This window comes from Gracilinanus agilis, chromosome 4 (genome assembly GCF_016433145.1).
Source record: "Gracilinanus agilis isolate LMUSP501 chromosome 4, AgileGrace, whole genome shotgun sequence".
In the NCBI taxonomy this organism is placed as follows: Eukaryota; Metazoa; Chordata; class Mammalia; order Didelphimorphia; family Didelphidae; genus Gracilinanus; species Gracilinanus agilis.
In genome coordinates this window covers 209,459,449-209,475,621 of record NC_058133.1, presented here as the reverse complement: position 1 = coordinate 209,475,621, position 16,173 = coordinate 209,459,449, and the positions used below count along the sequence as shown (strand labels likewise).

At 38.0% G+C, this 16,173-nt stretch overlaps 1 protein-coding gene across 1 annotated transcript in view; it reads right to left on the bottom strand.

Moving 5' to 3' along the window:
- Positions 1-81: 81 nt before the first annotated feature.
- The window catches only part of JPT1 (Jupiter microtubule associated homolog 1), a 16,461-nt gene continuing 369 nt past the window's right edge, over positions 82-16,173 (bottom strand). Inside the window, exons 2-5 of the mRNA XM_044671729.1 lie at positions 8,496-8,638; positions 8,160-8,251; positions 6,976-6,994; positions 82-596 (exon numbers count right to left, since the gene is read on the bottom strand). Coding sequence (XP_044527664.1) covers positions 442-596; positions 6,976-6,994; positions 8,160-8,251; positions 8,496-8,638 — 409 coding nt within the window. The 3' untranslated portion in view covers positions 82-441. The remainder of the gene's footprint in view (positions 597-6,975; positions 6,995-8,159; positions 8,252-8,495; positions 8,639-16,173) is intronic.

The following is a 16,173-nucleotide window of genomic DNA, read 5'->3' as shown; positions in this document are numbered from 1 at the left end:
ATTTACATGATAAATTAGATTGAAACCAAAGAGACGGTCTTGGATGAAGTCAACTTTGTGTTTCAGGGGCCTGAGAAGAACTGTACCTTCAGACTGTTTTCATGGGTCTATTGAGCCTCGATTGATCAAAAAGGTTGATCAAGAATGGAGTTTAAAAAACCACCTAGGTACAAAAAACTCTCTAACACATTTAGAACCGAGTTTTTAGTTCTTGAAAACACATCACTAAGCTTCATAAAGTGTTCCCTCAGCAATCTACTATAGAGAACACTCATGCCATGGCCTGCAGACCTGGAAAATGGGGGACACTGGTTCTAAAAATTAAAAAAAAAGGCAGTAGTACATAAAGTGCTTTTTTAATGAAAGAAATTTTAAAGAGATGTACAGTCAGGCTCAAGTTGTGCAGTTCACAAGCATGGAGGGGAGGAAAAAAAGTCATATTTAACCAAGGACTAAGCTGGACTTGCCACCAGGTGGATTTCTTCTGGATGGTGCTGGTGCTGGTGCTGAAGCAACTGGACTGGGAACAGGTGCAGCAGGAACAGATTTCTCTTCATTCTGTCCCAGGTCAACTTGTAAATCAGCTTCCACATTTTCTATTGTGACAGAAAATCAAGTTAAGATAGTCTTCCCTTCCTCTATTATCTAGACCTCCCTTTGTCCCCTGAAGAAATATCACTTTGGATACATAAGTATTAGATGATATAGACTCTTCTGTTTCTACTTCCAGCCTTTCAATTTGTAATTTAAGTTCTTTGGAACCAATGTTTTCCAAGTTTAGACATTTGATCAAGAAATTAAGTGGATGGTAGGTTAACACACAACTAGCTGCAATTCTTTTTTTTAAATTTTTAACCCTTCCTTCTGTCTTGGAGTTAATACTGTGTATTGGCTGCAAGGCAGAAGAGTGGTAAGGGCTAGGCAATGGGGGTTAAGTGACTTGCCCAGGGTCACACGGCTGGTAGCTGCAATTCTTAAACAATTTCCTTAAACAGAAATTAATTCCAACACATAGTGTGAATGGTCTCAAAAACAAACCAAAAAAACCCCCTTCATTTCTGCCTAAAAGGATGAAAAATGCTATCCACCTCTAGAAAAAGAACTATTAAGAGTGTGAATGCAGATCAAAACATACTTTAAAAAAATGTTTTCCCTTTTTTTTGGGGGGGAGGTATCTATGTCTTCTTTCACATGACTAATATGAAAATGTTTTACATGACTGCACATAACCTATATCAAACATATCAAATTGCTTGATTTCTCAATGAGTAGGGAAAGGATGGAGAAAATTTGAAACTCAAAAATTTCTTAAAGAAATGACAAAAATTGTTTTTACATGTAATTGGGGTTTGAATTGAAATAAATTGAAATTTATTAAAGTTAGATAGCATTTCCAAAGATTTAGGAGTTTCAAAATTCTGTAATGAGAAAGGTGAAATGAGTCACTTGAAATCCCATTCCACAAAACAGATCTCTTAACAAGAGGAGACAGTTCAACTAAAATTTCATATGATGTTAATATTTCAGGTTCTTTGATATGATTAAATAAACTTTGAAATTAAATGCTCACAAAAATCTTCTCTACAACCTTGGTTAAAAAAGGAAATGAATCTGAGGAAAACCCAAGAGCTAAAGTAACCTCCTGATCAAGGAAAAAGGCCTGCCTTTAAAAACAGTCACCATTATGCAAAGCTGATTTTTTTTTTCTATTTTATTTCAAATTTAAAACAACAGTTCCAACACTGCCCTGCTTTGGTTTTGTCCCCTACTGTGGGTTCTTTTCTGAGTATTTTTTTTAAGTGTCTCAATGATGATTCTAACTTTTAATATTACCATCTAATTTTTGACTCTGCGTCTCCAACCAAAAAAAGCCATCCTTTAAACAAATAGTCCAGTCACAAAATATAATTCCAAATTTTGGTTCTATCTGAAAATATCTCTAATCTACCACCTTTCTGCCAAGAGACAGAAGTCATGATTGATCATCAGACATCTGGGGGTCATGATTGGTTATTGCACTAATCAAAAATCTTATGTATTCCACAAGTGTTTTCCTTTACAGTATTGTTATTGTATACATTTTTCACTTGAATCTGACTTTTCATTCATGTATCACATTTTATGCAGCTATTACCCACCCAATGGAGAGAAATTACCAACTTGATTTCCAGTTCTTGGCTATAAGAGGAATTGCTATGAATATTTTTGTACATATGTCCTTTACATTTCACTTATTTGTGGCTTTAAGCATTTTTATGTGGTTGTTGATAGCTTGCTTTTCTCTTCACAAAATTGCCTGTTCATATCCTTTCACCATCTATCTGTTAGGGAATGTCTTTTATTCTTAATTATATTGTATCACTTCCTTCCATATCTTGGATAACAGACCTTTATTTATCAGAGAAATTTGCTGCAAAGTTTTATTTATCCCAAATTAGCTTTTTCTTCTCAAAATTCTACTTTTTCTCCAATGAATCCTTTCAGTCATGTTTGGGCAAAAAGTCTCTTATTCTTAGCAATTGTATATATTCGTTTAGTTTTAATAGACATCTCCCTCCATTCTCTAATTTATCATGCAATGTTTTATCTCAAGGTCATGTATCCATTTGTGATGAAGTGTGTACAATTTAAACTCAAGTTCTGCAAGTCTGAGATTCTACCTCCTCCCTATTGACGGGCAAAAAAGATGACCAGATGACCAAAAAAGGAATATGGCAAAAGCTGATGAGGCTCAGAGAAAACAGACATGCTACAGCACTGCCAGTGGAGCTGTAAAATGGGTGCAGCCATTCTAGAAAGTAATTTGGAATCATACCCAAAATGTCACTAAATTGTGCGAATCCTGTGATAAACACTACCTCCAGACTAATACCTCAAAATGTTCAAGGGAAAGAACACATACATAAAAGAATATTCATAGCTTAATTTGTTATAGCAAAGAACTAGAAACTAAATAGGTGCCTAGCAGTTGAGGATTAACTGAACTCAATTATAATATCTGGACGTAACAATTCAGAGAAACCTGGGAAGGCCAGAGAGATAATGGGCTAAAGGTGAAAAACAAGGCAGGCACACATTTTTGGATATTGCCGATATGTGGATCTGTTTTATATGACTATTATATGACTATTTATATAACATATATGTTGTCTTGTTACAAAGTGTACGTGTGGGGAAAAACTTATAAAAACTGTTTGAGGGTAGGCCTAGTAATAGCAAAACAAACAAAAAAAAGGCATGAAAATAAATTATTTTTTACAAATGAACAAGGGAACAGAAGGCAGTTCATTGGGAAAGCAAAATGAGTAAGTTTTTGGAATTTGGGGGCTGAATTTAGTATGCATTTCAAAAGGTTCATGATTTCAGGGTTATCCAGCTTTCAATTCCAAGATGTTACACCTGTCGATCTGACATTGCCTACCCACTCAGCACTATGAAGAACTTCTGAGTCTGAATTAATTGGTTCATGGTGAATACTTCATTGTTTCTTTGGATTGAACAGTTAATGAATACACCTAAAGTACAGTGAATCAATCTACAGTTCTACAATGGCAGCTTTTACTTCCTAAGGTCAGTTTTGGAATGTATCAGCTATTTCTTCTCCCAGGCATATACCTATTTTACATCAAATGAAGAACATGCTCTTTATAAAGCTAGAATCACATATGATTACAAAGAAACAAGACCTTGGGATCCAAGTATTTATCAGTCCAGCTGGAAATTCTACTTATTCTCTCTTCCCCAACATACTAACGATAAGTATATTTAAAGCTCTGGGGGAGGATGAAGAGAAAGAAAAGGTAGTGAAGAGATTACAAGGGCCAATCCCAGATCTAGAAGAAACTCGACCATCTGTTCTATCTGGAAGCCAAAGCAATGTCCAAATCACTTGAGATGTGAATGTATGTTCTCTTAAAGAGACCATGGATGGAGACTACCAGCCTCTCCCCAGGGAAATATGTAATGATCAAAATAGCTTGTAACAAAGAAATTTCTAAAAAGGAGATAGCTTTAACCATATGATTTCCAGAAAACAAAGAACACAAGAGATTTCCATGGGCAGAGTCAAACACACATCTCAGTTAAATGGGAAATATATAAGCAGCTAGAGACTCAGAATGTCTAAATGGTTTATCCTCTATAAGCAAAATGAAAAAAATTTGAAACATGTTATATAGTCCCATATATAATTTATGGGAGGTGGGAGGAGAGGCAGGGAATGATAGCAAACTAGGGGAAAAATCAAATTTATTATTCAGGTGGATTGATTAGGAATTTAATAGGACTTTCATAACTAAAACACCATCTTTTTGGTAAATACAATCAGATTATTCCATGCTCTGAAGCTAAGAAGGATCACGAGTTAAGGAGACTTTATAAAACCTTACATGTAGCATAAATGTCAACTATGATTATGATGATGGAAAGTGCCAGACTACTTAAGCCACTGTATTAAGAGTTTAAAGTACTATGCCAACAATATGCTAATTAAGAGAAAACCGTGAATCACGTGAATGGGTCTTAAAACAAATAATACTTAAATACTGATAATTGGCACCAAAAAAATGAGGTTACCATTGGAGCTTCCCTATGATACCCTTCTACTGTAACAGGTATTTCAGTTAATATTGATTTAGGATTCTAAGGAAGTTTAGTCATTGAAAACATCAGAAAGATAGTTATAATAATCTTCTCTATAAAAAAGATCCATATGAACAATGTCATGCTTGTAGATTTTTACTTGTAGCAAAAACCACCACAAAACTATATAGAAGAGGGGGGGGCAGCTGGGTAGCTCAGTGAATGGAGAGCCAGGCCTAGAGATGGGAGGTCCTAAGCTAAAATCTGGCCTCAGGCACTTCCCAGCTGTGTGACCCTGGGCAAGTCACTTGACCCCATTGCCTATCCTTACCACTCTTCTGCCTTAGAACCAATACACAGTATTGACTCCAAGACAGAAGGTAAGGGTTTAAAAAACAAAACTATATAGAAGGGATAAACTGGCCTATCAAAAGAAACCTAAGTGTGATTTGAAGCAAAGTAATGTTTTTTTTTTCTTTTCTTTTCTTTATTTTAAACCTTACCTTCTGACTTAGAATACTAAGCATTTGTTCCAAAGCATATGAGTGACAATGACTAGGCAATTTGCCCAGGGTCACACAGCTAGTAAGTGTCTGAGGCCAGATTGGCACCCAGGCCTCATTCAGATTGGATTCCCATCTCCAGGCCTGTCGCTCTACTTACAGGGCCACCTAGCCACCCTGTAAAAAAATATTTTTTTTTTTTATCACTTATTTGCATTCAAAGAGTAAACTTGAAAAACTGGATTTGATACCATTTAGCCAAGTATTTGTTCTTTTGTAGCCAAAGGATAACTACTACTACATATACCAAATTCCTAATTATTTCCATGACTATCTATTCCTGAATAAAGATTAGAGAATTCTCACAGAAATATTTCAGTTTATGATAACATTTACTATATGCTCTAGGTACTTGAATGCTATTATAAGAATAGTAGTTTGTTGTTTTTACTTAATCAAGTCATCAAAAGGATAGTCTCCTCATTTCAAATCATGTATGCAAATCTTTGGACCAAAAAAGAATTAACTGAGCTCTGTCTTAATAGGAATGGTTTCAGGGAGTTCAAACTACACTCTTTAAAGTGTCTTTATTCTTTCCCAAATAATTGTGCTTGAGTGGATGAGAATTTTGTTCTTAAGATATTTCATTCTCAAAGTAAAACTATATACAGCAATGACTCATGACAAAGAGAAGACAGAGATCAGAAAATTGGATTGTCACATTCTTATAAACAAGCAGTTATTTTGAAAATGATCAATACTGACTGATATTTGTAATGAAAGGATTCTAACTAGAATCTATTCTAACTAGAATAACTAGAGATTTCTGACATTTTTCAAATTAGCTTTCGATTTATGGTTCTACCTGCACCCAAACTCTAAAAGTCAGCATTCATGAAACAGTAAGTAAAATTCTATATCTTGTTGAATAAGCACAAATGTTCTATATACACTGTGCTTAAAAATATTGTTTACTGAACCTGAAAAGCCAGACATACCTACAGATATCTATGGGGACAATCTCAGCAAACATGACAAAGTCAAAATTAATCTCAATTTCAGGACTTGTAGATTTGGCTTTGTTTGCCTTTGTGGAGTTTATTGTACCCTTTTTTATGAAAACTTCCATTGTTTCCTTTATTAAACCACAAATGCCAAAAAAAATGACCCAAAGAAAGGTGGTAATAATCTCATTGCTGATGACAACATGAGATATGACTGCATCTATGCCAATACTTCCTTTTCTTTTTTTTTTTTTTTTAAAGCCTTACCTTCTGTCTTAGGAATCAATACTCTGTATTGGTTCTAAGGTCAAAGATTGGTATGGGCCAGTGATGGGCAAACTTTTTAAAAAGGGGGCCAAAGGAAAGGAAATGCTCACCTGTCAGTCTGTTTCTAAGGCAACTCTTTCGAAGTTTCATTGTATCCTACTCCTTGTATTCATCAGATTAGGAATAATGTCTGGCCCGGATAGAACATTTCAGGGAGCCACATCTGGCCTGCAAGCTGTAGTTTGCCCATCACTAGGCTGGCACCTGGGGTTAAGTGATTTGCCCAGAATGACACAGCTAGAAAGTGTCTGAGGCCAGATTGAAACCAGGACCTCCCATCTCTGGGTCTGTGTTCCAATACTTTCAAAGCCAAGGACAGTTCCTGGTAAGTAGTAGGGACTTCATAGAGTGATTCAGTCTCTAGTAGTTTTCTTCTCTATCCTCTATAGAATATTGTTAATACATTTCACTTACCTTATAAATCATAGCAGGATCTAGGTCTTGTGCCCAGCCTAATTCCTACTACCTTCATCCTCTCCAGTACAACTTGGTCTAAAACCATGCCCCTCATATTTATTATAAAACCATTCACAGAGCAAAAACAAACTAGTAGTACTCACCATGAACATCACCTTCTCCCTACAAAGGGGAAAAAAAGGAAAAATAAGACTTTGTAGCCAACATTTGTCAACACAGATACAACACGTGGACCCAACAACCAGAGGCTTACAAGTTCGGTTTCACCAGAGATAGTGATAGTGGCTACAAAAATCTTTTTGATCCAATATCCAACTGAGTTTTGGCATAAAGGAAAGCTAGCTAGAGTGATAAATATTCGTATTTTAATTCTTGTTAAAAATCACATCATGTTGGGCAGTTAGGTAGCAATGGATAAAGAGCCAAGCCCAAGGAGGTTTGGGGTTCAAATCTGGGCTCAGATACTTCTTAGCTGTATGACCCTGAGGAAGTCATTTAAGCACCTTGCCATTTTTCTGCTTTGGACCTGATATTTAGTATCAATCCTAAAACAGAAGGTAAGGGCTTAAAAAATGATCTGAGGGAGCAGCTGGGTAGCTCAGTGGATTGAGGATATGACCTTCCCAGCTGTGTGACCCTGGGCAAGTCACTTGATCCCCATTGCCCACCCTAACCACTCTTCCACCTATGAGCCAATACACAGAAGTTAAGGGTTTAAAAAAAAATGATCTGAGCACCTCTGACAATTAAGTAGTAAAAGAATAGAGATGCAGAGGTATTTAGCTAAAGCAGATATACATATTGTACCTCTGAGATTAATAATAAAGGTAGGCCTGACCAAATAGCTAGGAATAATTTACCAAAAAAAAACTAAACTAGCTTTACCCAATTTCCATTTTGTAATGGTAGTCACCAAATCTGAAGAATAACGCACCTCAGAAATATAGTTTCTAGCACCAATTTTGCAACTCAGGTTACAATCTTTCTAGACCTTAATTTCCTCAAAAATGAGTAAGCCTGTACAGATTCTATGACTAAAGAAGGTCTGGCCAAATACAAAGGAACAAAAGTAATTCTTGGTTTAAGAGAGAAGTTTGAGTAGATGTTAATTTAGAGCTTAGCCACCAAACCCCAGGATCCTGATTCTCTTATATGAATTACTCCTTCCACAGAAGTAGTACCATATAAAGTTGTTAGGGGTGAGGCATGTAAAGCAATTTGCAAATTTTAATGTACGAATGCACTGCATATAGCTCTATTAGTTATTGTTCTTTATTTTTCAAAAATCCCAAAACATTCTTTTTGCATCACTATATGGCATACTAACCTTTAGACCTACAAAATCTCCAGAACCTGCTTCAGATGAGTTTCTTCTTTGGAGCCCAGATGGTTCAGAATCATCTCTACTAGACTGAGCCCCTAAAAATAAGAGTAAGTCTTAGAATCCAAGAGTGTAATGACTAAAAAGAAAAACACACCACCCAGAAGTTGTAAGATTAGTAAAATGATCTTGAAAAACTTATCAATTCATTCAAAGGAAAGTATTTCCAGGTAGTGTCTTCACTTTCCTATTTTATTAATGATTAGACTAAGTCTTAATGTTTTCCTCAGGAACACTAAACAGTGAGATTGTTTAAGCACATATACTACAAGTGAGAAATACCTGCTGACTTGGCCCAAGAAGGTCGATTTTCTTCAGATGTTCCAAAAATATTAGATGCCATTTTGTTTCTTCTCACTGGTTGTTCATTAGGCTCGTCAAAGCCCAAAGTAAAATTAGATCCACCACCTGGAGGACGTAACACCCTAGGAATAAAAGAAAAAAGTTTCAATAGCTAATAGTGAATACATAAGGTTTTTTTTAATTTCCAAAGAAAAAATACAGATAAAACCACTAAGAGGAAAATTGGATTCACAATTCAAGTTCACCTCTGAATAACACGGCATCACAAATAGAAGCCTTCTATTGGAAATTTCAACAATGACCTCTAATGAAAATTAGCCACTAGGTATAAAGGCATACCCTAGTTCAAAAGCTAAAATTATTCTGAACCATCATGAATATGCTTAGAATCCAGGATTCCTTCTCAATTGTGCCCAGTTTTAGTTTTCGATAGAATCTTTAGTTTTGATATACTATTTTGTGATAGTAAAGGGCTAGAAACAAATTAAGTGTATCCAGTATTTGGGAAATGGCCAGGAAAAAAAAATGGCATGTGAATAAAATTGATTCTATTGTGCATAAGTAATAATAAATGAAGAATTCAGAGAAACCTGGGGAAAAACATGTGAACAAGTGCAATGAAATAAGCAGAACCAAAACTGGCTATAGTAATATAAAAGAGATCACTAAAAAAATTGAAGGTCCCTGGGAATAAAAACACCATCTTCCTATGCTCACAGCAGAGGCAGGGACTTAATTCCTAGGACAGAATGTTGTATATACACTGTCAGATGCAGTCACTATATATCGGACTGTTTTTGTTTAATGTTACTTTTGGGGGGAGTAGAGTGGAAAGGAAGGGTTTTGCCTAACACCATAAATGACTGATAGAAAGACATAAATTAACAATACTTAACTGAAAAAAAATATATTTTCCCTGTTCCCAGAGGTTATAAACAAAATGGTCCCCTCCATTAACAAGATTTAGATTAACTCTTCTCTGCCATTACCAATGGTTAAGAAGCTGACTCTCCCCGAATATCTCCCACTGTCCAGCACAAAGCTCAAAAATATAAACAATACCAAGAAATTTGAGGATAAAAACCCTGTAGTTATAGTAAATTCCACAGATGATCTCCTAGTACTCAGCTCTGTCAAGATTTACATTACTAAATTTCTTTCAGGGGCTGTCCTATTAGCCATTGCTCTACAACAACAACGCTTGTTGATTATAAAAAGGAATTCCTACAGTTCAGAGGTCCTGGTTTCCCATTTTGGTTTCTAGAAGAACTTTAACTGTTTGGGCTCCAGGTCCTGCTTCTTTGGGCCAAAACTCTTTTCCTCAATTATATCTTGCTCAAGTTATTGGTCCACATTAGGAGGCCCTTTTGGTTGCTATTCAGTCATTTTTCAGTCATATCAGACACTTCAAGACCTGATATGGGTTTTTTGGGGCAAACATACTGAAGTGGTTTGCCATTTCTTTTTCCAGTTCATTTTATAGATAAGGAAACTAAGGCAAACAGAGTAAAGTGACTTGCCCACAGTCACACAGCTACTAAGTATTTAAGCCCAAATTTGACAGGTCTTCCTGACTGCAGGCTTAGCATTCAGCACCTAACTGTCCCACAGGAGGCCCTTTTACTCCTCCCTAATTGATTTTCTGTTACTCACCAAGGGCTGCCTCTTCTCCCTCCTTCAAACAGCTATTCCATACCAGTTCTCAAGCCTTCCAACCCGACTCCCTTTCCCACCCTCATAGTTAACTAATAGGAGCCAAATCACCATAAACTCCCTCTTCTAAATTCTCCTTCTCAAAAATCCTTGACATCAACCCCATTCTTTCCTTTACTCCAGTCTTGGAAGAGACTTGTCTGTGTCTTTACAACTATATCCCTGATCACAACCCTTCCAGCAGCTCTGCCTCTACAATCATCCCAACTGTCAATCTCTCCATTTATTGGTTCTTTCCCAAGGCTTACAAAAAGAGCCAAATCTAGGGGCAGCTGGGTAGCTCAGTGGAGTGAGAGTCAGGCCTAGAGACGGGAGGTCCTGGGTTCAAACCGGCCTCAGCCACTTCCCAGCTGTGTGACCCTGGGCAAGTCACTTGACCCCCATTGCCCACCCTTACCACTCTTCCACCTATGAGACAATACACCGAAGAACAAGGGTTAAAAAAAAAAAAAAAAAAAAAGAGCCAAATCTTCCCCATCAGCCCTCCTGAGATTTTACCATCTCCCTCAACTCTTTCAAATTAAAACTCATTGAAAAAGTCATTTACACTTATTGCAATATTTTTCTTGATAACCACCCCTTCCTCCTGGATACTCTTAAATTTGATTACACCCCAAGGTTCTACCCTGGGCCCTCCCTATATAAAAGATACTCACCAACTCCCAAGGGTTTAATTATCTTCTCTCCACAGATAATTCCTAGATTTAGATACTTCCTGAACTCTACTTCATCACCAGCTACTTATTGAAACTTTACCATTTCAAACATTTCAGAACTTGTTCTCCCCTCCCCCAAGCCTCATACAAATTTCCCTATTTCTATCAAGAGCATCCTCCTTCTTCCAGCAATTCAGACTAACCCTGACCCCTCCCTCTCTCCCTTATCCCATATATCCAGTTGCTAAATGTTCATTCTACCTCAACATTTATAATCTTTCTAATTCTTCTAATCAGAATTATCACCCTAGTTTTTTATCTCTGCCCATAAGACTTCTCACTTGGACTATTGTTATAATCTCCTAACTCATCTCCCGGACTCTGCTTTTTCCAGTCTTCTGTAAAACTGCCATAAAAGATTTTTAACTATGCCCAAAGGGCTTTAAACTGTACATACCTTTTGATCCTGTAATATCACTACCAAAGAGATACCACACTTTCTATACCAAAGAGATCATTAAAAAAAGGGAAAAGACCTACTTGTACAAAAATATTTATAGCATCTCCTTTTGTGGTAGCAAAGTATTGAAAATTGAGGGAATGTCTATCAACTGGGAAATGGCTGAACAAACTGCGGTATATGTTGGCGATGGAATACTATTGTGCCATAAGAAATGATAAGCAGGATTTCAGAAAAAGCTGGAAAGATCTGCAGAAACTGATAAAGATTGAACTAAGTGTAACTAGAAGAACACGGTACATAGTAACAACAATATTATATTATGATTAATTATGAAAGTTTTAGCTACTCAGCAATAGAATGATCTGAGATAATTCTGAAGGGTTTATGACACAATGCTATCTACCTCCAGAGAAAGAACTATAGGAGTCAGATGCAGATCAAAGCATGGTATCTTTCATATTAAGTTTATTCAGGGTTTTATTTTGGAGTTTTGGTTTTATATGAGTATTCTCTTACAACAACGACCAATATGGAAGTATGTTCTTCGGGATAATAAATGTGTAACCCAGACCAAATTACTTACCATCTCCAAGATGGGGGAGGGATCTTATAATTTCAGAAAACACATACTGAAAATTATTAATGTAATTGGGAAAATAAATTAAATTTGAATTTTAAAGTACTGAATTAAAAAAATTATTTTCCTAAAGCATAAGTTTAATCATGTCACTTCCCTGCTCAATGGTCTCCAATGGCTATTACCTCTAGAGTCAAATACAAACTCCTCTATTTCGCATAATGTAGTGGTCTTCTTCATACACATTTCCTGTCTAGCCTTCTTACTGTCCTTCACTTACACCATCCCATATTCTATGTCTATGCCCTTGTATAGATTGTACCCACCTTCACCATGCCAGGAATGTTCTCCCTTCCTCACCTTCACCTCTTAAGACTCCTTAAACTTAGCTTCCTTCAGAATTCATGGGAGAAGGGAGGTCTTCAGAACATGTCTTCTGATTCCTCCTAGGTGCTGGTGTCTTGGTCCCTCCAAATTACCTTGTATTTATTTTGCATGTTTATAGGTATGTTTGTGGGGGTAGTGGTGTATATATACACATCTATATCATATATGTGTATAGAGATATATACAAATATATATTTTAATACTGTGTAAGCTCTTCAAGGCCAAGGACTGTTTCATCTCTTCTGTCTCTCCAATGCCTGACACAAAGTGGGCACATGCTTGTCGATTATAAAAGGAATTCCTCCAGCTAAACATTATCAGATTTAATATATGAATTTGCTATCTGAACTTAAGTCTAGCAGACTCCAAGTCCAGCCCTTTATCTATTGTGTAGCATATTCAACTAAAAGTCACAATGGAATCAGTTTTAAAAATAAAATGGAGTTAATACTTGCACAAGGTTGTTTGAGGAAAGTACTTTATAAGCCAGGGATCGGCAACGTATGGCTCTTTCTGCAGGAGCCATAAATTCAATTTTTTTTCAGGCGATGTTACAGGAACGCACACTGTGAGCACTGTACAGCTCTCATGAAATTACATTTTTAAAAATGTGGTGTTTATGGCTCTCACGACCAAAAAGGTTGCCAACCCCTGTTATAAGCCATAAAAGCACTAGTGCCAAGTTACTATCTGTATCCATACATTAAAAGCACTAAATTTGAAATAAAAGGATCTCAGCCTTGTTTTCTCAACTTCAAAATGAGGTTGGGCTAAATAACTTCTAAGATCTCTTCTAACTCTAAATCTATGATCTTATCAGCTAAACTACTTGAATTATTCTAGTCAATTAGCCTCAGTCCACCTTCCCCTTTACTCTCATGGTTGGAAAGCTTTTAATTAAGAAGGAAGGCACAGTAAACAGTAAATAAATGTATTCAGAACTGGGACACTGAAGAGTTTTACTGTATATTTTTTTTAGTCTAGCAACAGTTTATAAAAAAAGCAAAAGCATTGTCTCACCCTAAGTTTAAAGATCAGTGTTCCTTCTACAATTGCCAACATCAAGGCCTCCCCACAACACAGTAAACTGTTGTTGATGACATTTACAGCAGCATATTGGAAAAGTCCTTAAACAAAGGTTCAGGAGATTTAAAAATCAAATAGAAATAACTTCTTAAAATGTGGAGTTTATTCTACCCTTGGATATTACAAACTATGGCTAATTTAAGATCAAACATGTTATTAATACTAGGCTTATTGGTGGTAGAATGCATTCCCCCACCCCCATTTGATCTTCTAACTTTACCTCTTCAAAATCGGTTTACTTTTACCAAGGGGAAAGAAAACTTCAAGCCAAATAAGTATGTAGAGCAGAAGTTCTTTAACTTTTCATCATGGACCCTCCCTTTTGGCAGCTGGTAAAACCTATGTTCCCCTTCTCAAAGTAATGTAAATATGGAAAGATTACAAAGGAAACCAATTATATTGAAAGTTATTTAAAAACAAACTTCTTAGACCCCAGATTAAGAACCCTTGATGAAGTGTAAATCTGGCAAAGATGAGACAAGAAGTTCTGGAGAGACAGGAAACAAAACGAGGACAGTTAAAGTAAGGCACAATAACAGGGTCACGATGAATTATAGAAGTCATAATCTCCATGGTAAATTAATGCTTATTAGACAATAAAAACTTTAAATAAAACTCAACTCAAAAGTGTTTTTCAAGGAAAAATAAAAGGATTTTTGAGCCTTTCTGTGATGTGTGTCCCCAAAATTCCAACTTTTGCAATTTCATTCTAACCATTTCAGGCAGTTAAACATTAAGTTGATGAAATCGCAGAAGATACTTCCAAGGAAATATAAAACCACTCTTTACAAAAGTTAATTTGTGTTTAATTAACATTCCAGCTCAAAGATGGCAAGGCAAGAGGCAATCAAGTATTTTCTTTATTTTTTACCTAAATTTTCACCTAAGTGTTGCTCACCTTTCCCCAATTAGCCACTGTCATTTAGTTGCCCCCCCCTTTTTTTTAAATTTTTTAAAAACCCTTACCTTCTGTCTTGAAATCAATACTATGTATTGGCTCCAAGGCAGAAGAGTGGTAAGGGCTAGGCAATGGGGGGGGGGGGGGGGGGGCAAGTGACCTGCCCAGGGTCACACAGCTGGCAAGTGTCTGAGGTCATATTTGAACCCAGGACCTCTGGTCTCTAGGCCTGGCTCTCAATCCACTGAGCCACCCATCTGCCCCGTTTAGTTGCCTTCTTAAAAAAATATTGCCCACCTGATTTTACACTTTATTTTTTCATTTTCAAAAGCTGAGTTCTAATCCTCTCCACCACCCGCTGAGAAAGCTAGCAATATGATTCCTGACATATTGTAAAAAAAACTCAGGTGAATTCAAAAGTAATGCCAACTAAGTGATTTTCGGATAGTCCCTTAAACGACTCCTGTGTAAAGTCACACAGAGGCTCATAAACACTTATTTTTCTTTGAAAAACATTTAAAATGTTGAATTTAAAGTTTTTATTGTCTAATTTGCATTGATTTACCACGGAGACTTGCTTTTTATTCAATCAGTCTAACCCCGCTCCCATTGACCCTATAAAATATTGTTGTCATTTCTCTGCCTTCTTGGCCCCACAAAATGGCTCCCTGTGTAACATTTCCCTGGGACCCCAATACCAGCCACTGGCCAAGACAGCACTGATTGTGGGATCAACGGAGAATTGAGACATTCAAGCAAAGTAGAATCTAAGCCTCCTCCAACCCAGGAGGAGCATGCTCCTTTCAAGCTGGCTATAATACATTTAAAGTAACAGTACCCGATTAGCTTAAACAATGTAGACACCTTAAAAGAAAGCCATCGAACCTTTCCAGGAAGTGAAGGGCCTAAAGGGTTTCAGCCAGGACATCATAAGCCCTCCACTGCCTCCCCCAAACCACCAGGCTGAGTTAAAGAGGTGCTGATAACTGTCTCTCAGCCTGCAGAGGAGCTTCTTCCCAGGTGGAGCAGCCACAGAAGAGACAATGGATGTGCCTCCAGCCCCACCCAAGTGCAGAAAGCTACTGCAACGGGAAAACGGGAAGATAAACTCCCCGGAGAAATGTCCAGGGGAAAAGGCAGGGAGGGGAAGGTAGAAGAGGGTGCTGTCCAAAAGGGTGGACCAGAGAGGATTTCTAGGACCCAAGGTTCTCAGGTGGGCTTGGCCGGGAGATGAAGTGGGTGGGGTGGAAAGCCTTCCTTTGTCAAGGGAAGGCTACTTTCCCGAGCCACTTCCAATCCAGTCCTGCGAGGAAAGAATGGGTTACACCCAGACATCAGAACACCCTCCCCGCAGGGGGGAAGGAGCAGGGGAGGTGCATGCAGGGGCCACGAGCTGGGCCTTAGGGGTGGGGGTTGACGGGGGAGGAAGAAGCACAAGTCCGGGCTACTGCAGACTATGACAGACGAGGTACCCCAGGTTGCGAGGGGGGATGAGCTTGACTGCGAGGTGGTCGAATGTGTCAATTGGCATGGGGGGAGTGGGGGTCCTCAAAGGTTTCCCCCACCGCTTCCTCATTTTCCAAAGCATAGGCTGTCGCCGGCTAGGGCAGAGTGAGTCCCCACGGCAGGTGAGTCGGGTGGGGCAGCCAGCGGAGGTTCGGCCCCGCACACAAAGAAGCCTCGCTCCCCACCCCCTCCATCCCCCGGGGAGACTCAGCCAACCCCGAGAAGTGAGGGGGGGGGCAACCAACGGCCGAGAAGGGCCGCCACTCGAGGAATCCCATGTCCCCACCCACGTCTTCCAGCACCCGAGGGGATACAACTTGGGGACCTCGGGCCACCGCCCCCTCCCCACCCTCCCCCCACCCCCACCCCGC